General features: G+C 33.8%; 4 protein-coding genes across 8 annotated transcripts; 3 read left to right on the plus strand and 1 right to left on the minus strand.

The window, feature by feature from the left end:
• Positions 1 to 958: 958 nt before the first annotated feature.
• LOC140881034 (probable polygalacturonase) lies at positions 959 to 3594 on the plus strand. The gene is made up of 6 exons (XM_073285997.1): positions 959 to 1026; positions 1165 to 1508; positions 1751 to 1871; positions 1971 to 2145; positions 2234 to 2304; positions 2472 to 3594. Exons 2-6 carry the CDS (start codon positions 1173 to 1175, stop codon positions 3170 to 3172), a joined length of 1404 nt encoding a protein of 467 aa, XP_073142098.1. The 5' UTR covers positions 959 to 1026; positions 1165 to 1172; the 3' UTR covers positions 3173 to 3594.
• LOC140881036 (protein BPS1, chloroplastic-like) lies at positions 3422 to 6225 on the minus strand. 5 transcript variants are annotated; one of them, XM_073286003.1, is made up of 2 exons: positions 6172 to 6225; positions 3422 to 4678 (listed from the first exon to the last, which is right to left on the minus strand). In XM_073286003.1, the coding sequence occupies exon 2, from the start codon at positions 4664 to 4666 to the stop codon at positions 3605 to 3607; it is 1062 nt and encodes a 353-aa protein (XP_073142104.1). In that variant the 5' UTR covers positions 4667 to 4678; positions 6172 to 6225; the 3' UTR covers positions 3422 to 3604. The 5 variants fall into 5 exon arrangements, with proteins under 5 accessions (XP_073142104.1, XP_073142102.1, XP_073142100.1 ...); XM_073286001.1 differs by having other exon boundaries at positions 3422 to 5353; positions 6172 to 6194; XM_073285999.1 differs by lacking the exon at positions 6172 to 6225 and adding an exon at positions 4899 to 6165.
• Positions 6226 to 6563: 338 nt separating this feature from the next.
• LOC140881033 (probable receptor-like protein kinase At5g24010) lies at positions 6564 to 8255 on the plus strand. The gene has a single exon (XM_073285995.1). It carries the CDS (start codon positions 6601 to 6603, stop codon positions 8023 to 8025), a length of 1425 nt encoding a protein of 474 aa, XP_073142096.1. The 5' UTR covers positions 6564 to 6600; the 3' UTR covers positions 8026 to 8255.
• Positions 8256 to 11248: 2993 nt separating this feature from the next.
• LOC140878397 (ferric reduction oxidase 2-like) lies at positions 11249 to 14806 on the plus strand. Its single transcript, XM_073281999.1, has 7 exons — positions 11249 to 11399; positions 11592 to 11694; positions 11900 to 12094; positions 12184 to 12418; positions 12967 to 13541; positions 13749 to 14455; positions 14558 to 14806. The coding sequence occupies exons 1-7, from the start codon at positions 11249 to 11251 to the stop codon at positions 14695 to 14697; spliced, it is 2106 nt and encodes a 701-aa protein (XP_073138100.1). The 3' UTR covers positions 14698 to 14806.
• Positions 14807 to 18376: the final 3570 nt, after the last annotated feature.

Genomic DNA, 18376 nt, shown 5'->3' on the forward strand with positions numbered 1-18376 from the left:
AAAAAAATAATGATAACGAGATAAAGTAATAATTTTTTTAGAAATAAATTAATTATAAATTTAAAATAAAAAATAAAAACAAATAAAATTAAAAATGTTTGGTACTTATCATGCACTTATCATTTTGATTTAATATTTTGGTACTTTTATGTATTTAAATCTCGTTTATGAATGCATTTTTAATGAAAAAGTTGGAAACAAGAAGAAAGTTTAATAAAATAATTATAACAAGATAAAATAATAATATTTTTAGAAAACAATTATATAATCATAATAAATTTAAAGCTAAAAATAAAATTAATAAAACGAAAATGTTTGCTAAATATTTTATAATTAGATTTTAATAAAAATTGTGTATTATGGGTTGAATAGATTTAAAAATTATTTTTACAGGAATCAAATATGTATTTTTAATATTTCACAGGGGTATTTGGTGCAAAAAAATATTAAAATCTTTCCCCAGTCGCATGAGGGGCGGTGCGCAACAATCACTCATTTGAAAGGACGGGTGTGCTAATTTTTTAAAAGGTCAGGGTTGAAGATGCGTATTAAAATTTTACAGGGGAGAAGTGTGCAGTTTTAATATTTCACAGGGGTGTTTGGTGCAAATAACTCTTAATTTTTATTATAATTTTCAATCCACATTTTTTAGAAGAATGTCTCTTTTATTAAAAATAATTTCCAAAGTTGGATAATATGACTTTAGGCTTTTAAATTTAAGTTTCTGTTTCAGCTCTTTATTCAAAACATAAAACATTATACATATTTTTAGCCATGTGTATTTTGTTGCGTGCTTAACTCATAGGAATAGTTTGTGTACTGCATGCGAAGCGTGGCTTCAGAAAAGAAAACTTGAAAAAGTTGATGACGCATGGTTAAATAAATAAATTGAAGTTTCTTTTAGTTTCACAAGTTGCATTAGTTAATTTCACACAACGAGTTTGGTGCTTCTATAAATTCTTGTAGTAATCATTTGTATCATCAAACATTAATTTCTTGTGAAGAACATCCTTTCCAACGCTTCAAGTAAGTCGCCACTACACATTTTTTAGAACCTTTCACGTTCATTTCAGGCACAATGCTTTCTTTTTGTTTCACCAAATTTCGAATTTAAACATTCCCTTTTAGTCTAGAACCATAAGAATCATTATTTTCTCCTGATAGATGAGAAGATGATCAAGGCAATTCAGATTCTTGTGGCTGTTTTAGGAGTGCTAAATCTGAATGGGATCGACTGCGGGAAATCAAGAATTTTGGACTCCTTTGAGTATACCGCCATTAACTGCAGAGTTCACAGTGCTTCAATAGTGGATTTTGGTGGGGTAGGAGATGGGAAAACAGACAACACAAAAGCTTTTCAGGAAGCAGTGAATCACCTGAGGAAGTATGCATCAGATGGTGGGGCTCAGCTTTTTGTTCCGGCTGGTAAATGGCTGACAGGAAGTTTCAATCTCACCAGTCATTTTACTTTGTTTCTTCACAGGGATGCACTCCTTCTTGCATCTCAGGTGAGTTGAACTTTTCCAGAAACTGTATAATTTAAGTTGTTGGGGACGACTGAGCCTCCGGAGACCGGATACAACATGATTGGACCGACTTTTTCCATTTGATACTTCGATTTTTTCGTTTGTGACACATATTTCTGAGCATCCAGAAGTGTAGACTCGTGATAGTTGTATAAGGTTATGTTTCAAAAGTTTAAAGAAGGTGATACAATGTGGAAATTCAAATTTCATGAGTGATTTTTCAGGACATCAAAGCGTGGCCGGTGGTCGATCCTTTACCATCATATGGTCATGGGAGGGATGCAGCCGGGGGAAGGTATATCAGTCTTATATACGGAACAAATCTCACTGATGTTGTTATCACAGGTATGAACGTGCACGTGTTTTTTGCGCTACGCAGTTTGTCCTTGTATGGACGATACAAATATGGAGATTGTGATGCCTTTTATGTTGCATGCATCTCAGGTGCGAATGGTACCATTCATGGCCAGGGTGCTCTGTGGTGGCAGCAGTTTCATAAGAAAAAACTGAAATATACCAGACCTTACCTTATTGAAATCATGCATTCAGATAAAATCCAGATATCTAACTTGACATTTGTGAATTCTCCATCATGGAATGTTCATCCTGTTTACAGCAGGTACACGTGTTAAATGGCCTAAATCAGTATTCTATTTCGTGTCTTTTAGTTTCATTTCATAATTCATTCGCTTGCCACATATATGCAGCAACATAATCATACAAGGCATTACAATCCTTGCTCCAGTAACATCTCCAAATACTGATGGGATCAATCCAGGTTTGTCACTTTCTTAGCTAAAAAAAAAAGGGAGAAAAAGATGGAGGTCTGCACCTTAATTTCAACATTTGATCAAAACACATCCATGCTTGAATGCAGGCTTATAAATTCTTTAACATAATACTGAAATATAGTTTCTTCAATGCTGATATTTGGTTTCACATTAGATTCTTGCACAAACACAAGAATTGAGGATACCTACATTGTCTCGGGAGATGACTGCATAGCAGTTAAAAGCGGGTGGGACGAATATGGTATTCGCTACGGTATGCCGACAAAGCATCTTATCATCAGAAACCTCACTTGCATTTCACCATACAGTGCTGCAATAGCATTAGGCAGTGAAATGTCAGGTGGAATTCAAGACGTGAGAGCACAGGATATCACAGCAATTCATACCGAGTCCGGAGTCAGAATCAAGACAGGAGTAGGCAGAGGGGGGTACGTGAAAGGCATATACGTGAAAGGCATGATCTTACACACAATGAAATGGGTTTTTTGGATCACCGGGAACTACGGCTCTCATGCGGACCCTTACTATGACCCGAACGCCTTGCCTGAGATTGAAGGGATTAACTTTCGCGACGTTGTGGCGGAGAATGTGACAATGGCTGGAATGATGCAGGGGATTTCGGGTGATCCATTTACCGGGATTTGTATTTCGAACGTGACGATAGGTATGGCTAAGAAGGGGAAGAAGTATCCATGGAGCTGTGTGGACGTGAAGGGAATTAGCAGTGGCGTGGTGCCGCATCTGTGTAATCTTCTGGTGGATCAGGGTGAGGGGGTAGTGAGGATGTGTGATTTTCCTGCAGACAGTTTGGCTATTGACGCTGTTGAGTTGCAGAAATGTTCTCATATAGGATGAACTGAAGGGAGGTAACGGTTCAACTCATTTCATAAAAGGCTGTCTTGCTTGTAAGAATGAGAGAGTGAATAAAATGAACTAATGGTTATGGAAATCTTGAATCCTACGTACAGAGTTCTGATTTGGTGGAAGTAAATAAATTGACATTGTATTCATTTAAAAGAAAACGAACCACCAGATCACTTAATTTTAATGCTGTTTGTAACATAAATAACTAGTTTCAGTCCAGGCATGTATCAAGTCAACCCAAAATATAATATATAATTTCATTAACATTACATAAAGAGTCCATACAATCACAAAACAAATCGATACACTACAAATCACAGCTAATATGAACAGCACCATACACCTTAATTCATTGAACCAGAAAACAGGCACTTTATAGCTGCACACTTCTATGTATAACAGGGGAGCGTTCATACTCATCATTCACCTAACAACTTGGTCCTTAACATTGTTGCTCCCCGGAACTTGGTCAGAGATGTTACCATCGATCCTAAGGTTATAAAGTAATGCGTCACGCCCGGTAAGAACTATTTGGAAGAAACCGTCAATATCCTTTGCGAGCAGATCGAGTTCTTGTGAAAATTCTTTCGCTGATTTTTCTAAATCCAATGCCGCAATTTTCAACCCCTCATATTCAACATATTCCGCACCATCTTGGACGAAGGGGTGCACTTTCTTGGCACCCATATCAACAGCTTCTAGCTCTTTCAATACCGTCACCTTTCCATTAGAGTGTATGCTTCTTATTTCAGTATTTACAAAAGTCTGAACCTCAGTAAAAGCTGTGGCCCACAAACAAGTTTCAGGAACCTGTAGGTCCATCAATTTATTCGAGGATCCGGAGAATGCAGTCGCAAAAATGCTGCATACAAAAAGGGTGATCGCTTTCACTCCATACATAGCTCGCATCAAAACCATTCCCTTTGAAGAATTCTTAATCTTCGGCAGGTCTAATGTTCGGAAGAGGCTGTCCATGACACTGAAACAACTATCAAGTCTCGGATTTTTTGAGCCAATGTGCTTACTCCATCCATCCAAGGAGGAACATGCTCGAACGAACTGATTTGAGGAAGCACTGTTCAAGTGATGCAAGACACACTGAAGATAAAGGTGGCCTTGTTTTAGTCGATTAATTTCAGAGCTGAAAGCAATGCAGATATCAAGTAACTTCACACTGTCAGAGAAGTATACATCGATCCATTTGTCTTCCCAATCACAGACAGGAAGTTCAAGGGCTGTGATAAGTGATTTTATGTTTAAATGAATTGCACAAAGCAACTCTGTGGCCATTCTCATCCATGATAGTTTGAGAACATCTTCCTTATCTGCTGGCTTGAGCTTTTGAAGCTTCTCTGCCAATGACTCCTCGAAATCATTCAACAAAGCAAGGAGCTTTGGAGAAAGGCACGAACCCTTCGGTAAAATTGTTCGGAAAGGATTTCCGAATGAGAGAAAAGGTTTGTGTGGTTCCTGTGGACGACTCATTTGAAAATCTTACTGCAAAATAAAACAACAAAACAGAAATGAAAACAAGCAGCAAGCTAAGTTCTCTAACCGTGTGTCTGTATACCATTTTGTCTGTATACAAGGAGCATGACGGAGGAGCTTAAAAAGTACAATTAGAGCAAACAAAACAAAGAAAACTTCATGACAAACGGGCAGATTACTACCAAAAACAATTGCCAAAAGATAGTGATATGCATCATTGACAACATACAAATATTCTAAGGAGGATCGGGCCAAAGGACTGGTGACAAATAAGTTCGCAATAATCCATGGTATCAGGGGCACCACTGGCTCCAAGAACAAATTATAGCAGCATATTCTCAAATCAAGAGAAACCAAGTTAAAGGATAAGCAAATACTTCAATCCCATCTAGCAGTAAATTACTTGCAAGACTCAATTTGTCCACCCCAACAACTCAGGTTCCCTCATGTTTCACTAGAAAGGTTGCTGTGGCCTTGCAAGTGGCTGCTACCATTGTGATGTTGCGGATAAATCACATGCATGTCACCACTTGCCACCTTATATACCGGAATGGAGCTTAGCCTTTTATTATTGTACCCTTGTAAGCCCGTTCTATCCAAACGGAGGGGCATTATTCCAGTGAACCATGGGTCCCTAGGATGGCAATCAGCCAGAACATTGCAGCACAAAAAACTTTCATTGTCCTTGAACAATCAAGAGAGGGTTAGAACAAAATCCAAAAAAATCTCTGCACTGAAGGATGAAATATGAATCATATCCAATAAAATATAAAGAAAATAAATGGTGTAAATATAAAATTTTCCTTTATTTAAGAGCTTACAAATAATATTAATAATTACGAAATCATTTACACTTTGAACCAAAATAATTTCCAGAACCTCCCTCACCGAACACACAAATCTAAAAAACCATCATTTACAGCCAAATCTCTATGGTTACATCTCAAATCGCAGGTGTTATGGGGAATCAAACCGCAAACAGCGATTTTACAGCAAACACATCAAAGTTCATAACTTTAACTCATGACATAATTTACAACTGACAAAAAAAGTTCACACGCATCTAAAAATTGTCGATTTAAAATTGAAATATTAAATCCAAGACTGAAATCCACAAAAAGTACAAATTAATCAACACACTTCATCAGGTTCACCAAAAATAACTTTAGATCTTCACGAATTAGAAACCCCAATTTTCAAAATCAACCCGATTTTATTTTTTATTTCACGATTCGAACAGCGATAATATTACTTGAAATTAAAAAACATAATAACTTAAATAAATCACAAAAAGTTTAAAAAACGATAACCTGAAAAATACTCACCAAAACTGTCAGATCTACACCGATTAGAATGCTAAAAGATCATGGTTTTCCTTGATATTCCCAATTAAGCTCAGGAATTGAGAGATAATTAGCCGTATCATTCACATCACAGCACGCGGAAAATTAAGAACAAATGTATACGCAATTACGTAAAATATAGACAGTGGGAAGCCGTACCTGGAATAGTACCAGGGGACAGGATGAAACTTCAAAGAAATTGTTCGCCGAGGCAGCTTGCGTGTGGTGCTCCATTTAAAGAATCGAGGGAAGAAAATTACCATTTCGTCCATGAGACACGTGGTGGAAATTGAGTGGATGTAAGACTTAGCGTATTCCGCTACAGTGGCTTAGCATGTAGCAGATCAGGATGGGCGGAATCTGACCGTTGGCAACTTGGTAAGATGAGGTCAGATTAACGCGTGTTGTTTGGGAAAACAATCTTCAATCTGTTTCGGGTCGGGTTTTTAAATTCAATATGTTTCGGGTCGGGTTGAGGCCAATTACGAATTTACGCGTGGGCCGGGTGGCCCAGTCTTATATATTCCATGCCAACTGCATTTCGAAGACAATTCTCCCCAAGTTGGAAGGTCTCTACACCTCTCTGCAATGGCGATGGCGGTAAACTCCGTACCTTTCATTTTCTTTCTCTACATCTTCTCCCTCTCACTCGTGTGCGCCGTATACGCCTTCTCTCCAATCGATCATTATCTTGTGAACTGTGGCTCAAGCGCTGCCGAAACCCTGGACCCGGACCACCGAGTCTTCACCGGTGACGATTCTGGATTTCTTATCTCGGCACGGACGACTCATGTGTTGAAAGCTGATGATCAGCTTGCTTCGTCCTCTCCTCTGTATCAGACAGCTAGGGCCTTCAATCGTCCAGCGCATTACGCGTTCCCAATTTCAGATCGTGGGACCCATCATTTGGTACGCCTCCATTTCCATCCACGTTTTACGAATAGTTGTTGTAATTGTTATGAGGTTGAATTTCATGTCGTGGCGAACGGATTCTTGTTGCTGAATAACTTTCGAGTGTCGAAAGGTGATGGTCTTCTTCCCATAATTAAGGAGTTTGTGATCCCTGTTGATTTGGGAAAGCTGGAAATTACGTTTATCCCGTCTGAAAATTCAAAATTTGGTTTCGTGAATGCGATAGAAGTGATATCTGCTCCGAAAGATTTGATTGCTGATGTAGCACAGTGCGTTGATAGCCGAAAAGTTGAGTGGATTCATGGGTTGTTGAGAAGTGGGTTTGAAACTGTGCATAGAGTGAATGTGGGGGGTTTTAAAGTGACGCCCTTTAATGACTCTTTGTGGAGGACTTGGGTGACTGATGACAAGTACCTACAAGCGAGGGATGGTTCTGAAAAAATTCATTTTGGGGGTCGAATCCAGTATCAAATGGGTGGGGCTAGTCGAGAAGTGGGGCCTGATAATGTTTATAATACTGCTAGGATTATAAAGAGCTCAGATGATTCGACTTCAAATTCAAACATATCGTTGACGTTTGAAGTGGAGAAGGGCTATAGGTATATGGTTCGAATGCATTTTTGCGATATAGCCAGTGTGTCATCAGGCATGATTTATTTCAATGTCTACGTTAATGGGAATTTAGCACATGAGAATCTTGATTTGTCATATGTTACAAATAGACTGCTGGCTTCACCATTTTATACCGATTTTGTGGTTGATGTGGGGGAATTGGGAAACTTGGTCGTTAGTGTGGGTCCATCGAATATGAGCTTGCCCCATGCAGTTGATGGCCTTGTCAATGGAATTGAGGTATGGAAGATGAACAATTCGATGGGTAGTTTTGGTGAAGAGGTTTCTGCAGAGTATGTGTGGAGGAGCTGGAGAAGAGGACATACTGGTGTTTTACTTCCCTTGGCTGCTGCGGTGTTCTTGTTGCTTACCGCCTCTATTTTTATGGTGAGGAAAAAGAATGGTTATGTGGGATGGTCGCGCTTGCCTGTAGATATTTCTGAAACTAATTTGAAGTTTGGCAATCAGTTCTTATCTGTTAAAGCTTGACGACCTTGTAGAATCAACACTCTTTTTTGGGCATATCCTAAGGTCCCGTTAGTGTGAAGTGTACTGATGTTGTCTTTTTCTGTAAGTAGTCATGACAGACGCAACTACGTGTTAAATATCTATTTTGTTGTTTCCTTGGTGTGTATGATATGTTCACAGCCATCTGTTTTAATGAATGTATGTATTGAGGGTGACACATTCATATGTTATGATCGTATACAATTACTCTATGAGGTGACTGTATATTTCTTTGTGTTCTGAATGCTCTGAAGCGTGTAATCTCTTTATGCAAGTATGTTAATTTATTTTGCTTGAGATTTTACTTGGAAACAAGCATAAATTAACTATAAATGATATCAAGAAGTTGCTGATGAAGTACAACTCTTTTTACTTTTCGTCCTATCAGCACAGGAATAGTTTCTGATTTTATTATATCTTCTTTTAGGCTAATTTGATCATAATAAGGTTTGTCTTTACTCCTATCCTGCACTGTTGCAAAACCTGTTCTACTCAGCTTAATCAGTGCTTCAGGTTAAGCTACGTAGGCACTCTACAAATTTTGTTCCAATAATACATATAGCCATAAGGTTTGAATTATTACATTGATACTCATGAGATGTTAACCAAACCTCAGTGGTGTTAGTATGGTAGATTAAATTTTTGATTGTATTATCATTCTTATCCAGAAGAGTCGACCAAAGGTTATGTTTATGATTAAGCCAAAACTCGACGTTTGTTGACATATAACCTTCCTGCATTATGCATATTTTGTGTCCATGGTTCGACAAACGTCTCTATATTGTCACTGTATAACATGGAAAACATCTCTGTTCTCAGTTTTGGCAGAAGTTTGAATTTGACTGCAACCATCAATTGTTTAGTATCCACTACTCATCTTGAATTTGGTGGCCTTTTTGTCCCTTCACTCTTATCATATCATCCCAGACTCTTGAATGTTTCTTTGCCCCATGAAGTGCTCAAAAAGGGCACGTTTCTGCTAATGTAACCTTTTGTTGGCCCTCACTGCGAAGCCTAAAGCGTTTTGGATCCTACCTTTTTCATGGTGGAGGACATGGTTTTCTCATTCACCATTATGGTGAAGTACTGCGGCCATTTTTCCCAACCTGGTGGAATAGATGAAAACCGTGCGATACATAATTGTGATAATAGACAGCATATTGGTTTTGTTTGAGAGAGTAATAAATGAAGTTTTTATTTTTTATTTTATAATTTTAATTAATATCGTAGTTTTTGTATATAAACAATGAACGGTCAACCATCTTAACATAACTTGTTTATACTTTATAGAGAGAATAATAAAAACATTTCAGAACCAGAGATTTAGCCGGTTCTAGTTGGATATGATATTTGTTTATTTTTATCTAGCAAATTAACTTGTTTATCTTTTGTATATTTACTCAAGTCCGTTTTACTTTATAAACTTTCTATGAGCTATATTATGGGTAACAACTTTTAGCTGTTGATATCGTAGAAAAGACACGAATAAAATCACATATCAATAATATGTTCAACAAGCAGATCCAGTGCCCAAAGATATATAAGCAAAAGTAATAATTTATAAATCTTTCCTTAATAGAAAATAATTCCAAATATTCAACTTCTCTGTATCTTAATCTTAATCTTTAAAAATAAAAAAAGGGGAGTAAAAGGATCAAAGTGAGTGAGAATTCTAACATCTTTTGTGAACTTTCATCGAGAATACGAAACTAATTGCATCAATTATGTATATAGAAAATATATATGTCCAAAATTTTCACTAATTATAAAATTATTTTTAAATAAATATATAGATAAAAAAAATGGGACGGTGGCATGGAAGACACGAGGTAACACACGTCCAGCACGCATACAATGAAACTTGGATTCCCAAAGCCACACACTCACTAATATTTGAGGTCGAAGGGACTCGGGAAAGGTCCATTTACTAAAGAGTTGACATTTTATATATAATGCTTGTGTTGTGTCAACCTAGCTAGCTATATAGCGATATTAACAATCACTTCATTAGATTTTTGATTAATTCCTCTAGGTTCATTAAGTTTTTTTGCTTACGTTAATAATCAAATTTACATGAATTTGAATATTGTTCAATGATTTTATTTTGCATTAAGTATCCTTCCTCAATTGGATGTATAAATATAAGAATAAAAATAAATTATGTAAATAGAACCTCTAATTAAATGACGTACAAACTTGTTGCATGAAGCATGCATTTAATCCAAGGAGCAAAAATAAATCTATGATCAATGTGGCCCTCATTTGACCTATGGAAAAATGTCAACTTTGTGTTCATTTTCATAAATATAAAAATTTAGTCCTAAAAATATGTGAAATCATTAATTCCACCATCCATCTCACTTGACCCAAATCCTGAGTTCACCTCTGACAACACACACAACACACACATATTGTTATTGTAAAATGAGAATAATTAATTAATTGATTGAATACATATCAATTGTGTGCCTTTATTAATGAAATTTGATCAATGGCTGCTAAAAATTACCAACACAATATTTGTAAAGTAATAAGGTTTCGTTTGGACAAATACGTATAAAACGTTTTTATAAAATTGTTTTTTAATTTATAAATTAAATATTTTAAAAATTGTTTTTAAGAATAATATGTGTTTGAACAACTATTCAATAAAAAAACATTTTAACATATCAAAAGTAATGTTGTTCATCTTTCATGTCTTCCATAGTTCTATTCAAAAAACGTCTAAAAACATCTCTTAATTGTTCTTTAAAAACTATACTTGGCTCGGAGAATATTTTTTTAAAAGTAGTTTTCAAAAACATTTTATAAAAATCTTGTTCAAACACATATTTTAAGTTTTTTCACTTGTAAAACACTAATTTTTTTTTAAAGTATACGTCTAAATGGAACCTAATATTGTAATGAAATACTATGAATTATATATCTACTGTTTAATTTCTCCACGAGTCATGCTTCTTGCTAGATTTTCAAGTCCACTATACTTATAGCTAGTGTTCAAATTTGACATTATGTCACACAAATTCCTCCCTATATATATAGCATCGCATTCCATTAACATTCCCTCAATCACAAAACAATTCCATTCAGTTTCGATAATCTGCCAAATCCTTAATCATTGATTGGAAAAAAATAAAAAATATATAGATCCTAGCTAGCTAGACAGAAAGTACTAGAGAATATGTCTTCTCATGGCGGCAACGACATGGCGAGGGTGGTGGTAATTGCGGTGGTGTTGGTGATCTTCGCCGGATATCTCTTACTGTGGATAATGACACCCACAAATACTTTCAGACAGACTTGGCTGACGGAGCTACGAACCCAAACCGCATCGACTTTCTTTGGAACCACCCAAGGTACGCACCTAGCTAGCTAGCTATATATCTGTTTGATATAATTTGAACATTTCAATCTTAATATACATATATTAAGTGAGTCATGAATATACATGTGATATGGATGCAATATTAATTGAAACCTTAAAGTTTGAATTATTGAATTATTACATGCATGCATAGTTTAACTTCATTTCCCGTACGTGTTCGCAGGTGCGACTTATCTAGTTTTCACGTTCCCGATATTATTCATTGCCACCTTGGGGTGTGTGTATCTCCATTTAGGAAACAAAACGAGGGAGAATCATACCAAAGGGTACGTACGTGTTTATATACATACAACCATAATATTAGAACATATATTAATAATTTGTCGAAATTTATTTACTTTGTTAAGATGGGTTTTTTTTACGAGGTTAATTGTTGGACTCAAATCCAAGACATGCATTTGTTCCATGGAGTTATTATTTAATTCTCTTTCTAATTAATTTAGATTAAAATAAATTATTCATTGCATGCAGATCGAGTGGAGATCAGAGCAAGTTGGGAATTTGGAGGAGGCCACTGATCGTCAAAGGATTGGGAATAGTGTCTCGGATTGAGCTTGCATTTTTCCTCATGTTTATTGCTCTTCTTCTTTGGAACTTTGCTACTTATTTGCGTCTCAGTTTTCGCACTATTACGCCCATTTATGCAGCAAAAAATGGAGAGAAAGTGTGAGTAATTCATATTAGCACGACATATATATATGCTTCCGAAATTGAGTACTATAAAATTAATGCAAGTGGATGGTGCATGACTGCAGGTGGGAAGCGAAGCTAGACTCGGCGGGGCTCCGCCTCGGACTGACCGGAAACATAGCCTTGTCTTTCCTATTCTTCCCGGTGACACGTGGCTCGTCGGTGCTGCCGCTGTTCGGCCTCACATCGGATGCCAGTGTGAAATACCACATATGGTTAGGACATATTGTGATGACCCTTTTCACTGCCCATGGCCTCTGCTACATTATCTTTTGGGCCGCCACCCATGAATTATCGGAGGTATATATATATTATAATCATTTCTAGTTTTTTTTTAAAGATCAACGGAGGTTTTATTTTTCACGTACGTGTTCGAAATAATAAAAAGAAAAAGAGATGATTTAGTTTGTAAAGATGATAAATTATAAGTTGTGACAGTACATGACTTTAATGTCTCGAGCATATTTTCTTTCAACGGTGAGAAATGGTTTTGACTTTTTTCTTTTAAGAGGAAAAGCACAATCAAATGATTTTTATTTAGTCGACACGTTTACGGTGTAAAATATTCCAACTTTTTCTTAGTAATGGTCAACTAACGAAGTGGCATAATGGTCCCAAAGATGCCATTAAAATAGTCCACCAACACAAATTAAAATCCTTCACACCACTGAGGATCTTTGTCTAATTCGAGGAATACTTCTATTCGAGATAATTAGATCTTGACAGTTCGAGCTCAATTTAATAAGTATCCGATGAAACAATTAACCCAAAGAAATACTGGAAAAATATAAGGTAATTAATAGTTTATGAAGTAGGATTAAAATGATAAGTACATGTGCAAATTTCAGATGCTGAAATGGGAAAACACAGGCGTGTCCAATGTAGCAGGAGAGCTATCTTTGCTAGCAGGATTGGTTTTGTGGGCTACAACATTGCCAAGAATAAGGAGAAAGATTTTTGAGCTCTTCTTCTACACACATCACCTATACATTCTCTTTGTTTTCTTCTTTGTACTCCATGTTGGCATCAGCTACACCTCCATTATGCTCCCTGGCTTCTTCCTCTTCATGATCGATCGATACCTCCGATTCTTGCAATCCAGACGAGGGGTGCGTCTTGTGTCTGCCAGGATTCTGCCCTGCGAAACCGTCGAGCTCAACTTGTCGAAAAGCATAGGTTTAAATTACACCCCAACCAGTATCATTTTCTTGAATTTGCCCAACATTTCCAAGTTGCAATGGCATCCATTTACCATAACTTCCAGCAGCAGTCTGGAATCTGATAAGCTCAGTGTCATGATCAAAGGTGAAGGAAAATGGTCTAAAAAGCTGTATCAGATTCTCTCTTCGGGTTCTGCTCCGGTCGATCGGCTAGACGTCTCTGTCGAAGGACCTTATGGGCCTGCTTCCACAGATTTCCTAAGGTATATATATCTACCTACGCATCTGATTTTATTGTCCTCTCCTATAATATATAATTATCACCTATATAAATGATAGATTATTGTGATCTAAATAATTATGTGATGGACAGAGGAACCTCATAAATGGTGCAATTACTGTATTCCTGCTACCGTGGGCAGAGTCTTTTAGTTGAGATGAGTAGCACTGATGGAGTTGTGTTTGTGCAGGCATGACGTGCTAGTGATGGTGAGCGGGGGCAGCGGCGTAACGCCGTTCATTTCCATCATCCGCGAGCTCATTCACACGAGCCAAACGATGAAACTCAAGACCCCGGAAATTCTACTCATCACAGCATTCAAGAACTCTGCTGATTTAACAATGCTCGATCTCATCCTCCCCATATCTGGTGCACCCTCCAAGTTTTCGGACTTGGGGATCCAGGTCGAGGCCTACGTGACACGAGAAAAACAACCCGCCATTCAGCAAACGAAGGGCGTTAGAACAGTATGGTTCAAGCCGAATCCATCTGATGCTCCAATAACTCCAATCTTAGGCCAAAACAACTGGCTTTGGCTCGGTGCCATAATCTCATCTTCCTTCATAATATACCTTATTCTCATTGGCATTGTGACCCGATTCTACATATACCCTATCGATCATAACTCGAATAAGATCTTCTCATCTTCCTCAAGAGCTGTGCTGCACATATTGTTCATATGTGTGGGAATTATCACGGCGTCAACTGTTGCTTTTCTAGGGAATAAGACAAGAAACTCCCAGGAAACGACACAGATTCAGAACTTGGAAGGGGCAACTCCCATGGCTTCACCAAACTCACTGTACTATAATGCAGATAGGGAACTTGAGAGCTTGCCTCAGCAGTCGCTCTCGCAATCTATCAACGTGCATTACGGTGAAAGGCCTGATCTCAAAAGTACGTCGCAAAAATATATATATACACTATGATCATTTAACTTTTTTTTGTATCTTTGAACTAAAATTTCTCATAATCTTCTTGTTTTTTTTTTCTCTATAGGATTTCTACTCGAACGCAAAGAGTCGAGCGTTGGGGTTCTTGTTAGCGGGCCTAAGAAGCTTAGGCACGACGTAGCGAAAATATGTTCATCTGGTTTGGCTGCGAATCTGCACTTCGAATCCATCAGCTTCACTTGGTGAAATGGACACTTTCATACAAGGAAAAAAGACATGTTTTTGTCGATTTTGGGATTGTTTTCTTGGCCTTTGATTTGTTTTTTGGGGTTATACTGAAATGTTGTGTTGTAAATGGGAAGACTTGTTTGTGCCCACTCCTTCCCCTGTGTAAAATCATATTTATCAATAATAATAATATCACTCTTTTGCAACCAAATTGTGAAAGCGAACAACTAAATCTCACTTGTATTTGTATTGTGTTTTTTTTAAACTAAAATTCTACGCTTTGACTCGAACCACATTTATTCTATTAATAATTTCGATTCATCTTCTTGATCATGTTAAGTCTAATTCAAAATATAATTTTGAGTCATCTGAACTAATTTATTCTACAAATATTTTAATGACCTTAAAATCATATATTAATATTTAAACTCTAAATAGTCATTAATTATGCCAGTAAGTTTGACTGTGCACTCTAAAGTAAATGAACAGTTTTTTTAAAAAATAATAATATATATCCAATATTAGACTATTATTACTGTATAATAAAGCAAGAAGGTACTATAATATTCCCTATGTCTCAAATACATAGTCCTACTTTTTTTCACACAGATTAAGAAAAAAATATTGGAAAAGTAAATTTTACACAAACTTTCTATTTTATCCGTATTTAATGTATTAAAAAATGATTACACAATTTTCAGGTGTAGTTAATTAGAGTATATTAGTAAAGAAATGTAATAAAATATTACTAAATATGATATATGACTATATATTTGGGACAAAAAAAAACGTGAACTATATAATTGAGACGGAGGGAGTAACTACTTTTGGTATATTTATGTCAACTTCCATATTTATCCTTATTATCTACCATTAATCCAAATCTATCCTTATTAAATACCATTAATTTAATATATTATCAATTAATTTTCTAATAACTTGGTCGATTTATTTTCTATTTTAGAATAAAAATCAAGTTTTTTTCAATCAATTTTTCATCTCACAAAATATAATATTTTAAAATACAAACAATATATGCATACGTATTACGTGTGCAAAGACACTAATCTATTCTATCTATTTTATCTATTACCTATCTAAAAATATGAATAAAAGGGCAAAGTTTTACAATTATGAATTTACAACTTTGCCATTTTATTCTACACAATTTTATGTAAAAGTTAATACAAATAAGGATATAAATGTAAAAGTCAATTATTAACTAGGACATAAAAGTAAATGAATAAACTTTTATATAAATAAATACAAAATACATGGCTTGTTAATTATTACACATTAACTAAATGCATTCATTAGTGAGTAATAGTGTGTTGATTAGAATAAATGAATCAAAAAAATGTTACAATATAATGAGCCTAAAATAATTTTCCAAAATTTCATGTTTTTGGTGGGATTTTTTTCATTTAATTAATTGATTTCTATTATTACCTATCTAAAAGTATGAATAAAAGGGCAAAGTTTTATAATTGTGAATTTACAACTTTGCCCTTTTATTCTACACAATTTTATGTAAAAGTGAATACAAATAAGGATATAAATGTAAAAGTCAATTATTAACTAGGACATAAAAGTAAATGAATAAACTTTTATATAAATAAATACAAAATACATGGCTTGTTAATTATTACACATTAACTAAATGCATTCATTAGTGAGTAATAGTGTGTTGATTAGAATAAATGAATCAAAAAGATGTTACAATATAATGAGCCTAAAATAATTTTCCATAATTTCATGTTTTTGGTGGGATTTTTTTCATTTAATTAATTGATTAAATAAATAAAATAAAAGAAAATATTTTTGTAACGAAATCAGTTTTGAAAAGGGAAAAACAAAATGGGTGGGATTTGTTTTCATTTAATTAATTAATTAAATAACTAAAATAAAAGGAAATAATTTTGTAAAGAAATCAGTTTTGAAAAGAGAAAAACAAAAAATTAAAAATTCTCATAGTAATTTGAAAAACATATTATAATTAAAATTAAAAACGGATATATATTTATGAGTTTTATATATTTTTGTATAGAAATAAAAAGGTTATACAAATAACAAACTTAATAATTATATCAGTTTGATTACTCATTTTTTAATTGACTAAAAATAAATATTTTTCACATCTATGAACAATGTAACGCGTATTTTTTAAACCAAAACAGTTAAAAGAAATATTATTGTAAATAATTTCAAAATATAAAAACAAAAAATTAAAACTTCCGATAGTAATGTTTTTAAAATAAAATTAAAAAATATTTTTTGAGACTTTAATATTTTTGTATAGGTAGATATGAACACAAAATGTTAAATAATAATTATACAAACTTAATAATTATATAAATCTAATATTACTCACTTTTTATTGGTTAAAATAAATATTTTTGAACTCATGAGCAATGTAAAATGTAATTTTCTACCAAAAGCAAAATGTTCAAATTGTGAATGAAATGACAAAATTTTCTAAGATAAAAACAAAAATTTAAAACTTCCGATAGTAATTTTTAAAAAAATAAAATTAAAAAATATTTTTTGAGACCTTGATATTTTTGTATAGATAGATATGAAGAACAAAATGTTAAATAATAATTATACAAATTTAATAATTATATAAACCTGATGTTACTCACTTTTATTGGTTAAAATATAAATTTTTGAATTCATGAACAATAAAAAGTGAGTAATATTAGATTTATATAATTATTAAGTTTGTATAATTATTATTTAACATTTTGTGTTCATATCTATTTATACAAAAATATCAAGGTTTCAAAAAATATTTTTTAATTCTATTTTAAAAACATTACTATCGGAAGTTTTAATTTTTTTTATATTTTGAAATTATTTACAATAATATTTCTTTTAATTGTTTTGGAATGTAATTTTCTACCAAAAGCAAAATGTTCAAATTGTGAATGAAATGACAAAATTTTCTAAGATAAAAACAAAAATTTAAAACTTCCGATAGTAATTTTAAAAAAAATAAAATTAAAAAATATTTTTTGAGACCTTGATATTTTTGTATAGATAGATATGAAGAACAAAATGTTAAATAATAATTATACAAATTTAATAATTATATAAACCTGATGTTACTCACTTTTTATTGGTTAAAATATAAATTTTTGAATTCATGAACAATGTAAAATGTAATTATCTACCAAAAGCAAAATTTTCAAATTGTGAATGAAATGATAAAATTTTCTAAGATAAAAACAAAAAGTTAAAAACTTCCGATAGTAATTTAAAAAAAATAAAATTAAAAAATATTTTTTGAGACCTTGATATTTTTGTATAGATAGATATGAAGAACAAAATGTTAAATAATAATTATACAAACTTAATAATTATATAAACCTGATATTACTCACTTTTTATTGGTTAAAATAAATATTTTTTAATTCATGAACAATGTAAAATGTAATTTTCTACCAAAAGCAAAATGTTCAAATTATGAATGAAATGACAAAATTTTCAAATTGTGAAATACTTGCGCCATTTTTATTCTATACTATTTCGTACGGATTGAAAATTAGTTTGTGATATAAATGTAAAAAAGAGATATTAGTTGAGTTAATATATGTGGTTTATGTTTTTATGACTTTCTCATATACTATATTGATTTGATTAATAATTAAAAAATGAAAAATTAGTTATTTATCAATTGAAATTTAAATGAAGGCCA

Source organism: Henckelia pumila, chromosome 2, assembly GCF_033568475.1.
Source record: "Henckelia pumila isolate YLH828 chromosome 2, ASM3356847v2, whole genome shotgun sequence".
Lineage (NCBI taxonomy): Eukaryota > Viridiplantae > Streptophyta > Magnoliopsida > Lamiales > Gesneriaceae > Henckelia > Henckelia pumila.